General features: G+C 43.4%; 2 protein-coding genes across 2 annotated transcripts; both read right to left on the bottom strand.

Moving 5' to 3' along the window:
- Positions 1-573: 573 nt before the first annotated feature.
- snx27a (sorting nexin 27a) lies at positions 574-12,738 on the bottom strand. Its single transcript, XM_086013651.1, has 13 exons — positions 12,207-12,738; positions 8,991-9,216; positions 7,904-8,096; positions 7,723-7,787; positions 7,294-7,398; positions 7,106-7,184; positions 6,803-6,966; positions 6,596-6,685; positions 5,655-5,804; positions 5,374-5,502; positions 5,199-5,258; positions 4,979-5,027; positions 574-4,267 (listed from the first exon to the last, which is right to left on the bottom strand). The coding sequence occupies exons 1-13, from the start codon at positions 12,530-12,532 to the stop codon at positions 4,197-4,199; spliced, it is 1,707 nt and encodes a 568-aa protein (XP_085869777.1). The 5' UTR covers positions 12,533-12,738; the 3' UTR covers positions 574-4,196.
- Positions 12,739-13,911: 1,173 nt separating this feature from the next.
- LOC147132169 (ictacalcin-like) lies at positions 13,912-15,472 on the bottom strand. Its single transcript, XM_086013657.1, has 3 exons — positions 15,318-15,472; positions 14,259-14,401; positions 13,912-14,151 (listed from the first exon to the last, which is right to left on the bottom strand). The coding sequence occupies exons 2-3, from the start codon at positions 14,394-14,396 to the stop codon at positions 13,996-13,998; spliced, it is 294 nt and encodes a 97-aa protein (XP_085869783.1). The 5' UTR covers positions 14,397-14,401; positions 15,318-15,472; the 3' UTR covers positions 13,912-13,995.
- Between the last annotated feature and the right edge of the window lie 665 nt (positions 15,473-16,137).

Here is a 16,137-nt window from a genome sequence, read left to right as displayed (position 1 = left end):
TTTGTAGGAGCTTTAATTAAATTGCAGACTGAGCGGCGGGTGACTGAAAGACGCACAATACGCCGGATTCTCCCCAAATCTAAGTGTACCTACGTTATTATGAGTCAGCTGTGGTGTCCGTGTGCAATGCTGCGATTTCACCTTGCATCTCTGTGCCAATCAATGACTTTTAATTGGCACGGGCCCACGAGACCAGTCGATGGAGCTGACAAGAAGCAGAAAAGGAGGAGGAGGAGAAGTGGGAGTAAGAGGAGGTAGACGTCTGCAGTAGAACGATGAGCCCATCAAAACACTTGATGGATGCTAGCTCGCTCGGCCCGCCCATGCCTGCCGACTGCGATGTGTTATAGGCTTGATGAAAACGAAATCGTAGGGCTTAAAACCAAACTATGCTATGTACAATATACTCTCTACAAATTGACCTTTTCAAACTTAAGTGCTATGTAGATACAAAAAAAAAAAGGTGAGATTTTAAATCCGTAGAAAGAAGTACCGAAATGAAAATTTTACACTGTAAATTTATTAAAGGTTCCATCGAATATGCAAAGATGACAAACACCCTTCATCAGCACATTCCCCAATATATACTGTAACTTTATTTAAAATGGCGTTACAATTTATTACTCTGCAATTGTCCATCTTGACATTCCCCCGTTTATCGGTACGTAAACCATTTGTTTTCTTTTTCAAGATAAAAACATACTCCATTTTATAGCTTTTGATTTGTGAACTGAGGTCCTTTGTCGTCGGCGTGCGCTTCTAAGAGCATCGTTCATAGTAATCCATCATCAATAAATAAAAAAAGGTGGACAAATGTAAGTGTCAGCGCCAGATAGCCTCTACAGTGAGTGCATTATTTGTTTCCCCCCCCCTCTCTCTCTCTCCCCCCGCCAAAAGGCCTATTTACAGTTTGACTAAACACACACAAACAAAAGTAAGGTAAAAAAAAAAAAAAAAAATGCACTTAAATCCGCAGATGACATCACCGTCTCTTCTTAAACACACGCGTCTTTCTTCTAGTCGTGGCCCGATTGCAGCGTACACACATTGGAAAAACTGCTGCGTTTGTGCGGGGGAATTAAAACAAACAATGGTGAAATGAATACAATTCACAGCACAAACAAAGCCTACTGCTGTGTGATGAACAGAAACTCAAAATAACCGCTCTGGGGCAGGTGGGGGGGATTTTGTGAATAATATATGATATGGACTAGATGAACTTTCAAACAAAATCAAAAGGATGAGGAAAACAGAGATGGACTGGTTGGAGGCAAATAAGTTGTCATCTTCAATACCGAGCATCAGGCAATCGGTAGGTGCTGCTGTTTTGGTGAGTAACCGTCCAAATGGGCGCAGCAGTTAATTCTTTTTAGTGGATATGAACATTTACTATCCATCCATCCATCCATTTTCGATAGCGTTCTGAACAAGCAGGCTAGAGATTTGAACCCCGAATATCAAAACAGTGAGGCAGATAGTGCGGCCACTAACTATCATTTGTTTTCCTATTTGGAACAATGAGGCGTCCATTTTCAGAAAATCTTTACTAGTTGTGGCTTGGCTTCTATTTCATCTTTTTTTTTTTTTTTTTAAAGATATACAGTATGTTCTTCTGCTCTTCGCACACAATTTCAAGTGGGCTCTTTAACATTCCTGTTGTCTCCCCGTGCTTCCAAGCAACCGAACACTGTGACATTCACCTCTCTGATGGCGGAGAATGACAGCGTGTGTACATCTAGAGCACGCGCACACACCCCCCCACACACACACGTACATACACACAAAGCCAAGGCCTCAACTCCATTACATGGAGCGGAATTAGCCGATTTGCCGGGATTGAAAAAAAGAACGGTCGTGCGGAGCTGCGGATGGTGCTGCCGTGGCAACCACATTGCAGCGTAATGAAGGCACAGCAACCTGAAAAGGATGAGGAGGGTGCAGACGAGCGAGAACGCTCAGGCTCAAGATCGAAAAGGGGGAAAAAAAAATAATTCTCATCCATCTTCTAAATGACCGTATTTCCTCTGCTTGCACTCAGATAAATGCCTCCCACTTGCCCTTCCGGAAATAAACCAACATGATGATCCTCTCTGATTGCAGCGTTGAAGTCACGGCGGATGTCGTTAGCGCCTGTAGAGCAGGCGCGGCATCTGTAAAGCTGACGTCTACAGAACCCCAACTGATCATTATGAAGTGAGCGGACGGGAGGTTGGAATGGAATTTTTACAAATAAGGAGCACTATAACATTAAACAGTGGGGCAAAACATGCAATTGCAAGGCCGCCAAGTCACAGGTGCTTGTGTTCCGAGGCTGCAAAACGCCCGACGCAAAATAATCCTGGCGCCAACGCACCTTGCAGTGTTGTCAAACTACATAAAACCGAGACAAATGCGCCATTGCTTTCCTTCTCCCGCTGACAATCAACAAGTCGCAACACCTCAATTTGTCCTCATCCATCCAACAGTCGTCTGAAACACGCCATCCAGCCCTTTTGTGTGGAACAACCACAACTATTCCCCTTGGCGCAATCTGTTCTCTCAAAAAAAGAACGACTAATACTGCGGCGTACGACTGAGACAGCTGGCTGCAGTAGGCAGTTAGTTAGAAACGCTCATACACACCTCCTGACATGGTTAATGGAGCCATCTGCAAGGGAGGGACACTTTGCTGCCTGAGCTACACGGCCCCAGGCATCACGTCCTCACACTCACACACACACAACTTAACACTTGGCATCTGCTGCCCCCTACTGTCCATTTAGAGAATTGCAGGCCGTGACACGGAACACTCAACACTGATTTGCCTCCAACAAATGGAGACCCCTCCGATGCATTTCTATGGAAAGCCTTTATTCAATATCCTTGACATCCATCTTAAGGTCCATGTAGTAGTCTGCTCTTTGTCCTCACCAGTAACACAAAAACAAGTATTTCCAACAACTTGTGCCACTTTTGGCTTACTGGTACGCAATTAAACCCTACTAGTAAACTACTTTAACAACTACTCGGCCTAATCAATAGGCATATGTCACCCAATAGTAGCCTCCAGATCGAAGTAGTAGCAAAAAAAACTCATGCCAGAAGTTTTGCCTCATTTGCAAGTGTAGTTGTCCAAAAGTTGTACTACCAGTGTGCACAAATGTCTTACAAGTTGGGCAAGTTTGACATATTCATTGGGCAACTACACGTTACAAGCGAGGCAAAGCTATTAGTAGGAATTTTGGCGATACCCGGAGATGCTGGAGGCTACTCGTGCGTAACATAGGCCTACTAGTAGTGCGGCACTAGTTTACAAGTGAGGCTTTGGTTGCATATTCGTAAGCTAACAGTGGTACTTGTCGTGAAAAAAAACCTGTTATTCTACTGGTGCGCTGAATTGTCTTATTAATGAGGACTGGTACATGGATTTTAAGGTGGATGATCAAGGATGACAAATAAATGCTCTAATAGCTTTCCATACAATGCATGTTTGATCAATAAATCAATAATTAAAGTTCTTATATTAATCTATATTTGATCAGGAAAAAAAGGCTTATTAAACGTACACACAATTAGAACAGTTACATGTTGTGTCACCTGTGTTTTCGGGCAAAACAACAACAACAACAACAACAACAACAAAAAAACATACCCCACTAATAGAAAACGTATTTGTTAATGTCCAGCATCAGACTTTGCATCTTTCGGTATCGCGAAAAAACAAACAAACCCAACAACAACAACAAAAAAAATGTTTGTTTTTTTCCTTCCTGCTCAGTCTGTTGAGCTCCTTTTTGCCTGCTCTGTCTCAGTCGCGTGGGCTCACTGGAGGCTGACCGTATAATCCCGCCGTTCGCGGTCCTGCTTACGGCACGCGCTCCCGTCTGTCACACGTCAGACCAACATGTGGGCGGCTCGTACGGGAGGGAATCGTCTCACAGACACAGTATGGAGATCCGGGAATGAAATGAAAGCTGACTTCCCTTCATCGCTCGTCTTGGTACGTGTCCCTTGCTTAAATGTGTGACTTATTCCTATACCCCCCCTCTTGCGAAAAAAAAAAAAGGTCGATCCCAGTTTGAGCTTTCTCATGGGGTGCGGCCTGCCTCCGCCCGTCCCTCAAGTCTTGCTGTGGTCGATGGGCGCGCTCTCGGGGTGGGTGTGACGATGCGAGTGGAACAGTTCAGTGTGGGACGGGTTTGTGGTTTTGCTTTTGTTTAGGATGTGGCAATCTCCCCCCCTAGGTGGCGCCATCCCTTCTGCTGCGTCTCCAGAGGCGGCAGAAACTCTGCAACAGAGCCACGGACGAAAGAACATGTCACCCGTGCCACAGAGTCACGCCGGGACATCCTCATGTGGGCCCGAGAGCATTTGAGACGGCTCGCCATGCATTTCTAAAAACAAACCTAATTTCGGAGGAACTGTTATAAGAAGCCCCAAATCGTTGAACCTGCAAATTATCATATGTACAACACATTTAAGAAGTCCACACGCCCTATTTCAAACATCAGATTTTTGTGATTTAAACAAAAAAAAAAAAAAGAGACCAAGATCAGTCATTTCCAAACATTTTACAATGTCACAAAAACATGGCAATCCAAAACGGGTGTGTAGACTTTTTTTTTTTTTTTTTTTATATCCGTGTCATAAGGCCCTTTCTGTCATAATTGCGCGTGAATGAATAAAAAGAGCTGTCGCTCAAGTAAAAAATTGCAGGCTACAATACATTGAAATGCAAAATATGAGCCTTTGTCCCATTATAAATTAGCCGCTCTTTACCGAGCCTGATAGCAAGTCTTTTGTCATTTACACCATGGCTCGTCCTCAACTGCGCTCCTTTTGTTTAAAAAAGTGATTGGGAATCAATCCCGCGGAGTTCCTTATTTTTTGGCGGTTAGCGAAACTCTCCTCGAAAGCTTGTCCTTTCAGGCTTTGTCAAACAAGAATGTGAACACTCACATTCCTACGAATGTTGTTATTCAGTGTTTAGCATGCCTACCGTTGTCGCTGCAGTTCTTGTTGTCTTTATCAGAAGCCACTTCCTCAACCTGAGAGCAAGATAATCCAAAATTACTTCAGGACACACACAAAAAACTTTTCTGTCTGAGTGTGTTTGCAAAGATAAGGCTAATAATAAGCCATTTTTAGACATTTGAACTTGGGAGTTGTGTGCCCCCTCCCCGCCCCCCAGAATGGGAGAGGAAAGGAGTGGTCCCTACCTGCTTCCTCCACTTGAGCTCACAAAAGACCCGCTCGAAGCACTCGTGCATGTAGTTGAACTGCCGCGTGAAACCAAACGACAAAAACAAAATCAGTCGCCTGGGAATCTTTTTTGTTCTCTTCGGCTCATTTGTTTATCAAAACAAATATAATCATCAGTGGTTCTCCGCTCACGTATGGAGTGAAAATCTTGACCCAGCGAGGCTTCTTCTCCCCTCGGGCGTACTCGAAGCAGAAGGCCATGCCCTCCTCGTCCGTGTCCCAGCGCTGCATCTCGCCCCACTCGAACGCTATCACCTGGTTCTGAGAAGGGCAAAAGGTGCATCTCGAGCTTAGAAAGTCACATTTCCGCTGTTAAAATTGGTCAAACAAACTGTCATTTGAGTTGCTTCTATCTATGTTTTGAGATTTTTCCCTCATGAAAAACGGCCCAACAAAAGTTGGCAAAGGCTGACCTCCAACGCGCCGTCCTCGGTGCAGGCGTGCAGCTTGAAGTGATGGATGCTGATGGCCGTGACGACGTGGCCCTTCCTCCGGGAGTCGCAGGAGCAGTGGGGGAAAACCACCTCGTTGTAGCCCTCGCACGAGCGCAGTTGGCTCAGGTACTGACCGGCGACACACAAACGTGCAAAATTACACCTCGATGATCAAATTCTGCGCTGTCACTATGAATCAGGGGTTCTCAAATTTGGGGGGATGGAAATTTCTCCACGTCACACTAATTCTGGTACTACTGCTTGGAAGAGGAAGGCGGTTCAAAATGTGCTTACGACACCACATTTGCAAGAGTACCGCCCATCACTCTTTGACAAAATCAAGGTAACGTTGATATATTAAAGTTTGCGACCAGTTTGTGGGAAGAAAAAAAAAAAAAAAAAAACACGATAAATTTGCCACCGAGGCAGAAACCACGCTAACTAGCGTGGCTAACGGCTCCTTTCCGCTGATGTTACTTCACAAAGGGCAGAGGAGCAGAGTGCTAGCACTCATTTTTATTTAATTGAGAAAAATTGTCGTGTTTTGTTTTTATATTAGAAATATTTCAAAACGACATTCCTCCTGAAACCGCAGTAGCGGCCCACGCCAGGTCACAATCACATCAGAGCTTCGAATTGACCCAATACAGCTCAGTAGGAGTACTTGCTGTAGTATGTTTTTGAGAACCACTTCACAAAATGAAGCGAAAATTTGTGGCAAGCTCAAGAGCTGAAAACAAACGCACTCACTTGCTCTGACACGAGACACACAGTTTCATCTCATTTCCTAACACACTGCGGGTTTTATTCTAAATGCTTTTTCTGTTCATCTTTGTGAACTTCCAGTAATGGCTCTAGTATGTATCGTCGCACCGTCCCCGAGCCCCCTGCCCGAACAAAGACGGTTCTGTGGCACTGACCGTGGCCATCTTGCGCTGCTCTGCCAGCTTCTGCAGCTGGTAGGATTTGTCCTCCGTTTTTATGAATCCCTTCTTCACATCATCCAGTGCCTAGACGGCAACGGCGGGGAGAGAGAAAAAGATCGTTTCAGGCATTTCGGCGCTATGCATTTTTTTTTTTTCTGCTTTACTGGTAAAAGACCCAAGTCTTACTAGACTCGTCGCTACCTGGTGAAAGCAGTAGTGCAGCGCCAGCGGGTTGTCTCGGAGCAGCTCCTCCTCCTGGAAGCTGAAGAGCCACTTGCGGAGCGCCAGGCAAGTGCCCGGCACGGCCGACGTATAGTTCTGCATGTAAAGCTTGTGCGGGAATTCGTTGGGCGCCAGCTTTCGCACTGGAACATTACAGGAGACGACAAGAACTACATAGTCACTGTATTGGTGTATACCGAGATGGATGTACCGTATTTATGAAAGCTCAGGTCCCCCTTTCGTGGCTGACTCATCAAAAATGAAAGCCTTACAAGCTCTTACCAAATGTGTGATTGATGACCTCAAACAGGGCAAAGTAGCTGGCCATAATACTGTCCATTCCCACCTTCACCACCAATGCCTAAAGGAAGAGTGATTTTGCATACTCACAATTGTGTACCCGTATACTACCTTAAGATTGAGAGAAAAAAAAAAAAAAAGAGGAAATGGGTACTGTTTTGGACCCCGACCTGGTAAACTTGATCCGTGGTGCTGTTCTTGCGCACCCTGACGGAGATGGTGGTCTTGTCGGGCAGCGCCACGCGCAGCTCCACGTCCGTCACGCCGTTGTAGTTCTGCGTGGTGAAAGGAACGTAAGGCTTGTTGCATGCCGACTGAACATTTACATCAACAAGAGTCCTTTAACACTTGTTGCATTAATTTGGCAGGGTTTTCCCTAAACTTGCTTAATTATAATGTATTCACTCATTGTTATGATTTATTTAGCTTATGAAATAATACAATTATCTGTTGTAAATAATACAATAAAACACTGTAAAGTAAGCAGTAAAGCGTGTGCAGTTACTACCGCAAACACCGCAATTTCGCCGTATTTTACAGGCAGGAAAAGATTTTGGATGGTTATACGCGGCGCATTAAGAACAGAACAAGTCATGTACCTCATCTGATTCCGAGAGAAACTCCTGCATGATGTCGCTCTCCCCGATCACTCTTACAGAACAAACTAGATGTACAGAGACGGGGGGGGGGGGGGGGGGGGGGGGGGGGAGGAGGAAAGAACGATTAGAAAATAATCAAATGATACATCTTTCGGGCGTCAAAATGTCAGCGCGTCCGCACCTCGCTCCAGGTATTCTTCCAGTCCGCGGCGGCGGGCGTCCAGCTGCTGCTCGGAAAGCGAGAAGGGCCACTTGCCGGGCAGCTTGGGGAAGTTGAAGTTGGAGAACTCGCGCTTCAGGTTCTGGCTGAGGATGGCGAACTCCCGGTAGCGCTTGGAGCACAGCTGCCGTCCCGACATGTACACGTTGTAAACCTAAGAAGAGACAAATGTGGAATCAATACGAGCACAAACTTGTTTTAACCAAACTGCTATTAAGTACATATTTGATTGAAAAGGGTCTCAAAATAGCTGGCCCCGTCTTAGCCCACTTTTTCGTACCAGTTTGGAAGCAGGGCTGCAACTATCGAATAACCTAAAAAAAAAAATCTATTACTCTATCATTTATTCCATTGATTAACCAAATCAGATGCAAATTTACTTATTGCAAAATCAAGTTGTATCCAATTACTCTTATTTGGTTTTGTGTCAAAGATGTTTTAATCGTTTCACACCATCATTTCATCCATCCCTTAATCAATTTCACTCCATGGTCTTTTAGCAATTTCAGAAAGCTACTTTGTTTGCAAATGTGCTTAAAGGTTGTCAATATAGGTTCTTTTAGTAATTTTAATAAGCTACTTTGCAAAGTGCAGTTGTTCCGTTTTTACTGTTATGCTTTTGGTTGTGTGAAGCACATTGAGTTGCCTTACGTATGAAACGTGCTCCAATAATAAAGTTGGCTTGCCTTTCATACAACAGTTTTACAAGAGCTATTTATAAAGGTACCAGTAATAATCTTCAACACAGGATGACTGGTTAATTTAATCAGTTATTGACTTGAATCAAAACTGCTAGAAGCAAACCGTAACGTTAACCGCCTCGACAGCTGTCAATGCAACATGCCAACTAGCTAAAGCGTCAACAAAACATTGACAAAAAAAAAATGGATCAATTGGAGCTTGTTTTACTGTTTCACTTTATTGAGCGATTTTCGATTTGCTCACTTCACGTGATATGAGGTTTCTGCTCAAGTACTGTAATACAATCTGAACATCCTTCCACTCGATGTTCCCTAAAAATCTGTAGCAAATAGGTACCGGTACTCACCACAAATCTCTCAGAGTGCTGCTCCACGTGCTTGTACGTGGGGATGGAGATGGGCACAGCCTGCTTGTCGCCATAGTCGTAGTTAGGCTGGACGTCCTCGCCTCCCTCCAGGCCGTCGGCCTCCTGCGGCGGGACCGACAGCACGGCCAGGACCAGCTCCTTCTCGCCGGCGCGGATCAGATCCACCACCTGTTTGTGGGTGGCACCCTCCACGCTCACGCCGTTGCTGGACGAAACATACGACACCATGTTAACTAATGCACATAATGCATGCTGTCTGGATGAAAATAAATGTCTTTTTTTTTCATTACTCCACAGTGACAAATGTACACTGTTGTCATCGGGGCAACAACTGAATAACTGAGCTGCTTCTCTTGCTTGGTCGTGCCCTAATACACCTGCTTGCTTGGCTTGCCGGAGGCCAGATGGCGGCAGCATCGGGTGTCTCGGGTAATCGTCCTCTGAGCAACGGCGGGACGGACGAGGAGTGTGGGACGTGCCAACTGGCTATTTATTCAACACCACAATTCTCTATTTACGGAATCAAATAAAAAGGTCAGCTTTGATTATTACTAATTCAATATCATAATCAAGAAAAGCTAGTTCGAGAAGGATGAATTCAATAAAGAATATAGGTTGAGCCGCTTTCAGTTTTTATTTTTTAGACTAAACGTGTAGTGGGTCAGAGTGACACCTGAATAGCAACCTTTCTCTGATAAGCAAGGTGCGAGGGTGGATGAAAAGTACATGGTTATCATGACTTCCTATCATCTATAAAAGAAAAAACAAGTGCGGTTTTAAGACAATCGCGCAGACTGACTCAAAGTAAATGTCAAAGGAACTTAACTTGCATGACATGTAAAAACAAGGGAGAGAATCGGTCTCTCCCGGCCGGGACGATTATCGGCTCCTATATTCAGTGTTTTAACGAATATCGGCATTGGGCTTTTGTTTTGTTTTTAATAAATCTGATGGTCGATAAATCAATTTAAAACTGTGTTACCTTCGAGGAACTATTTATCTTAATTTTCAGTTAACTCTGTAAGAGATTCTACTGACCCTGGAAACAAAAAGCTAAGTAAAATTTCAACATTTGTGTCATTTTGAAATTATGTAGGACTTTATTTACTGTAGAAAACTATATGGAGCTATTGTTCAAGCTTTCATTTAACTTTTGAAGACATGCTGATGATGGGAGATCCCTTTTTGTTAGAATTTCACAACAAACATGTATATTGGCAAACAATATAAAAAAAAAAAATCTACATTATGCAAATCTGAAAAATTATTCAATAAACATATGCTTAAAGACATTTCAACAAAGTTAACAGTTTAATTTTTTGTAAATTTTATTTTGACGCCAATGTTTTCCTTTTTGCTGAAAATGAGTATCGGCTGCAAATATAGCTAATCGGCCTCCTTGACTACTAATAATCGGTATCGGCCCTGAAAAAAAAAAACATATTGGTCTATCCCTAGTAAAAACTGTGGTTACTTTAAATCAGGGCTTTCCTTGCACAAAATGTAGTTCCTATTGGGTATACTAATGTACTGAACTACATGTAAAGCCAAAACTTGCTGTATGCTGACCAGAATTGAATGACAACACAGCAAAACAGAAATTAATACAAACTGTGATAAATAGTACCGAAAATCCACCCCCCACAAAAGAAAGCATCACATTTCCCTAAAAGTATGACTAAGAGCAAATATTAGACCAAAACCACACTCGCCGCAAAATGCTGACTTGCAAAACTTCTTAATTTGTGTTTAGCAAAATTCCAAAGCAGGCTGATCTTCACATGACGTCAAGTGGCCTAGCACCCAAACACTTTTTAGCGTTCAATATTTCTGATGTCTAAGCAAATGAAGACAATGCCCGTTTCAGTTCCCTCTCTGTAATAAATTTAGCCTGTCAAATCCCCAAGGGTACATTTGAATGTCTCGTGACGTTCAGACTTTAGGGAGATATATTATGGAAAAAGGACTTATTAATTGCTTGCATAAAAATAGAAAGCCCGCCTACACATTAAGTATGAAAAAAGCTTTTGTCCGCTGCCTATTTCTGCAACTACATCTGTGAGAGAGCCTTTCTGAATTTTCCCAAATTATGGTGTAACAGTAGGCTGATTTACATAAAAAAAAGGTCCTGTCACAGTTTTTCTCCATCCATGACTTGGTTGTATGTTTATGGCACACTAGACTCTAAAATACTCCCACAATGAGTTGTCAATGCGCACGCACAAAACTGACATTCTTTGAAATTTATCATTGTCAAAAACTGGAAAATTGTTGCAGTGTTCAAATGCATAGAAAGCGCACACGTTAACTGCTGCATATCATGATCATGGTAACTGTCTTTAGAGCTCAAATTATTGCATTCACATGACAAATCATGAGGCACACAATTTACTCAAGTACCAAATATTTTTTGATTGTAATATTTGTCGCCTCTTGTTCTAAAAAAATATTACAAATCATTTTCAATGCGATATGAATATGATACATATTGATAAATTAATTGAACTAAACATCAGTCAAAACCAATCACTGCTACAAGAGCTTTTAGAGCTAATTAGGTGAATGATACGAAATGTGTTCAACAAACGTGCACAATGTGGGGAAATATACACGTACTATACATATAACCGCACAGGCTGCATATTAATTTCGAGTATGAATGTTTGTGTGAATATAAGGTCAATAAAAGAGGGAAAAGAGGTCAGCAAATATCGCCGAGTGTTTAGCTAGCCTGTCAGGCGGTGTCATTCACGCACACATACGACGCGGTGACGAATCGGAGGAGCAACACTGCGGTCCATTGTACGCAACAACCACGGCGGTTCAAACGATCTATTTGTTGGAAAAACGTCAGAAAGGTTGACTTTTAAATAGCGAACCCACGTTCAATGAGAGCGCCCCGCCGAAGACGGGGAGGGGAGCCCATGGCTGTCTCGACGAGACGCTAGCTACCTGGGCTAGCTGCTTGGTTGGAGCTAATCAACATGCACAGCCCGTAGTGAAACTTATATAAGATGCTTGACGTCTAAAATGGCCCAAAATACTTGTATTTGTTATTTATTACGTTATTTGGAAACGCAGGTAGAGACGAAAACAATGACGGGTGGCTAATAAACACACGCTGAAGGGAATAGAAGCAACAGTTTAACCGCAAAGCTTAACGGCGGAGGCTAGCGGGGGACGAAGCCGACTTACACCTCCAGGATCCGGTCACCTTTGGCGATGCCCGCCCGGTCCGCAGCCCCGCCGGGCAGCACTGCACTGACGTGCTGGAGAGGAGCGTACAGTTCTCCGTTAATGCTCCGCAGCTGGCCGCCTTCGCTGACTTGTCCTCGGACGTTGAAGCCGTAGCCCGACTCGGACTTGACTATTCGCACCATCCGCGGACCCGACGTCGCCGTGGCCGTGGCCGGGCTAAGGCCCGCGGTGCCCGCCGCCGGCGCGGTCACCGCTACCGGGCCGTTGTGTTGGGATGCCGAAGGGAGAGCCGGCCGCGTTTCATCGCTCCCTACATCCGCCATCTTATCCACAGGCCCCTGCTGACTGCTGCTACCCTCCGGTCGGTACTGGCTGTCTGTCTGCGGGGCTAATTCAAAACAACGCACTCCGGCTGGATCCCTGCTGCGGCTACTAGCTCCGCGCGCACACACACACACACACACACGACGACTGTTGTTGACGACCCGCCCATCGGCAGCGTCACAGGACACGGCCACTCAACGTGACCTCACTCGGGGGCGTCGCCACACTTCTCATTCCTTTGCTATGCAACTTCACCCGTGTAAAAAGACGCCTTGATTTACGTGTTGTTGTCCCACTGTGATGAATGGAAATGTCATTAATCCGTTCCAGTGAAAAAAAACAAAAAAAAAACAACTCCCACAACTTTTTCTAATACGTAATATATATATATATATATATATATATATATATATATATATATATATATATATATATATATATATATATATATATATATATATATATATATATGACAGCCTGCAACCCTTCTGGGTGCGGGAGTTAAAAAAGCTAGGGGTTGCGACACATAGTGTAATTCTGTTTCCAGAATAGACAGACACTTTTCTCCTTCATCGTAAATAACACTTAAATCATGACATTTTGACACAGGTTTATACAGGGTCAGGTCAGAAATTTGTCAGGGCTAACACTGGCAGACATTTATCTACATTCATTGTCACTGCTTCGGGCCATTCACGCTTTTCAGTTCATCCAAGATACACTTGTCTATGGAGAGAATTGGGACAGTTGCAGAAAGCACACAGACACGCGCGCACGCACACACATACAGAGAAGCCCAGTTTTACCAGACTCATGTTAAATGTTAAACATGCAATGCAAGTCGTACGACTGAAAGAGTATGAAACATGGACAGTGTTATGGTCAACCCAAACAAAATTACAGTATCAGTAGAACCACATCCAATGTACTAATGTGGGTATACCTTATCATTATAGCTTATGATACAGTATTGGTATTTTTTCCCCATCAATAAAGTTATATTGTTTTAAGAATAAAGTTCTGGTGTTGCTATAATTAAGTCATATTGCTGCATCACAGCATCGATACACCGGCGTAGACTATAAACAGGTATTTAGTTTAGTATTTAATTAGTATTTTTTAAAATAATTATTTTTAATTTAAAAAATATATATAATAATGCATTTTATGGCAGAAAATAGTGAATAGGTTTTTGTTTACTACCAAACTTCAAACTCCTTGCATTTTTCTTCTTTGGACTGCAAACTGAATCAACAGCGCCCCTGCTGGTTTCAGCCAAGTAGTGCACTCCATTGCTTTATGATGCCGTTAATCAAGTCCACAATAAATGACCAAATGACTGTCACGCTATATTCCCACAAAACACACTTAGCACAGGTTGGGTACTTAAGTGATGTTTATTGTATGACATGAACAATGTATGATTTAACTGGTGTTTTATGGCTTTTCAGAGACGCAAGCTCTATTTTTTGCTTGCGCTCCCTTGCAACAAGCTCTCTTGCAACATCAAAGCGACGGAAGCCACCAGGCTAACAAACTCCAGGAAGTCCACACTGTTGTCACGGTTTGTGTCCAGATCCTTGAAGAAACCGTCCATGGCTGCCTGGTCCTTGGCTTTCTACTCAACACACACACACGCATGCGCAAACACACATACACATGCGGAATTACTTCACACACATTCGTTTCACGTTTGTCGATGTACTGTGCAGACAAGTCACTCACCCCCAGCTCCATCCCGAATTCCTTTTGGAGCATTTCCTTTACCTCCGCCTTATTCATAGAGTTTTTGTCACCCTCCTTGCCGGCGTACTTTTGGAAGGCGTTGATGAGTAAGCAGATGGCGGCCTGAACTTCACCCATTATGGCTGCGAAATACACACATGCACAGGAAATTAAAAATAATAATAATAAAATTGTCCGTTTTCCCCAAAATGAATCGCATTTCTCTTCTTTATTTTTGCATTGCAACATTTCCTTAATTCTGTGAAAAATTAGAGTCATTAAAAGTATTTATAATGTGGCAAATAGGTCCCCCCCTTTTTGTTAGTCAATGCTAATATTCATTTCCTTCGAAAACCCCCCCCCCCCCATATTTCGATACCTCCATTACATTTGCAGTCTCACACTACATCCTGCATTTAAAGAGGATGCTTTAGTGCAGTCCACTGAGTGCTTTGGCGCCCTCTAGTGGCCTGATTCTCGCCTGTGCGTGTTTAGTAAAACACTGCCCACTGGGACCACGCGAGGCCTTGTGGTGGTGAAACACTGGCACACAACCAAAGAGCTTTGTTTATTATACGCTCAAATTGAGGGAGTGGTTTGCAGTCAGGGGGAAAGACTATCATACAGCATCCCTTTTGTCTAAGGCATAGCTACATGAAATCATCTTTTTTGTAGGGAACACTTTATTTTCAAAGATTAAATGCTGCTTCCCAAACCCTGGCAAGTGAAGAGGAACAACGCTAAGGCAACCACGTCGTGTCTCCAAGTTCGGTAACTCGATTAAAAAGTTTCAGGGGATACTTGCTTAATCCCAGACTTGATTTTATTGGATATGAATCGGAGAAGCAAACATTGGGTTAAAGTTGCATGTACGGAGAGACAAAAAAAGTGTTGCACTCAGGCTCCATTTCATTGGGTGTGGTCGTCCACGGAAACTACCATCAGATGTTTCTTATATTAACAAGGCAAATCTTTCCAAATCCAAGTTCAAAGATCAGCTAACTTGAACAATAAGCAAGACAGTCAAATTCATTTCTGCATGTGGGATTTTCCACTCACCTGAGTTGTTGTCGTCTACGCGGAGAAGAGTGAGAGTGAAAATATGAAGTGATGAGGAAGTGGATGCTCGGACGACTTTATACTTCCACCACACCCTCCTCCGTCTGCCTACCTCCCAATGTTGCCTTTCTTCTCACTCCTCCTTCGCTCGGATCCTTTTTCACGCCTACTCGACTTCTTCCTCAAAACGAGATTTTGTTGCAGAACACGAGGAAGAAATGCCAATAAAGCATTTATAATAAAATGTGTCCATATTACATTGAACTTTTTTTCCCCTGCCACTAATTTTGTTCGCATTCCGATTCCGAAGAGTTTACTAAATTGGCAAGTTTGAGTCACTGGGTGCATTGTTTTCCCTTGCATTTTTTTGTGGCGAGGGCTGTGACTCACAGTGACCAGGCTCAACATTCATTCCACACGCACACAGACAACTCAGTGCTTGTGCAAACATGTTTTGTCAAAAATGTCTGTTGCGTGACAAAAAAGGGCATGGTTGCCGTTTTCTCAGTAGTAAAGGTGGCAAATCATTTTATTGTTAAATGGCTTGTATGCAAATAGTTGAGTGAGACAACAAAAAAAATCTACGTCTCAAACAAGTTAAACGCTGTCACGCCCACAGTTTACTGGGATTATTTTATGCCATCTAGTGGTCCATTACAATATTACATAATATCACTTGGGGTTTTAATGTCATCTAGTGTTCAAAATAGAACACTACACTCAAAGAAAAGGTTGCAATGCACACGGACGTTGCATTGTAACCTAGCAACTTGCTTGTTTGCTTTGTAACCATAGCAACTGGAAAGAGGGCGTGTGTGCA

Source organism: Filicampus tigris, chromosome 18 (assembly GCF_054856515.1).
Source record: "Filicampus tigris isolate MCC_2025a chromosome 18, RoL_Ftig_1.0, whole genome shotgun sequence".
In the NCBI taxonomy this organism is placed as follows: Eukaryota; Metazoa; Chordata; class Actinopteri; order Syngnathiformes; family Syngnathidae; genus Filicampus; species Filicampus tigris.
This window is presented reverse-complemented; position numbering and strand designations above follow the sequence as displayed.

Coding starts and splice junctions, on each gene's coding strand:
- snx27a (XM_086013651.1), bottom strand. CDS start 12,532: ATGGCGGATGTAGGGAGCGATGAAACGCGGCCGGCTCTCCCTTCGGCA. Junction 8,097..8,990: donor AGCACTCTGAGAGATTTGTG/GTGAGTACCGGT, acceptor GTCTCTTCTTAG/GTTTACAACGTGTACATGTC. Junction 7,399..7,722: donor TTCTCTCGGAATCAGATGAG/GTACATGACTTG, acceptor TTCACCACGCAG/AACTACAACGGCGTGACGGA.
- LOC147132169 (XM_086013657.1), bottom strand. CDS start 14,396: ATGGGTGAAGTTCAGGCCGCCATCTGCTTACTCATCAACGCCTTCCAA. Junction 14,152..14,258: donor AATTCGGGATGGAGCTGGGG/GTGAGTGACTTG, acceptor TGTGTTGAGTAG/AAAGCCAAGGACCAGGCAGC.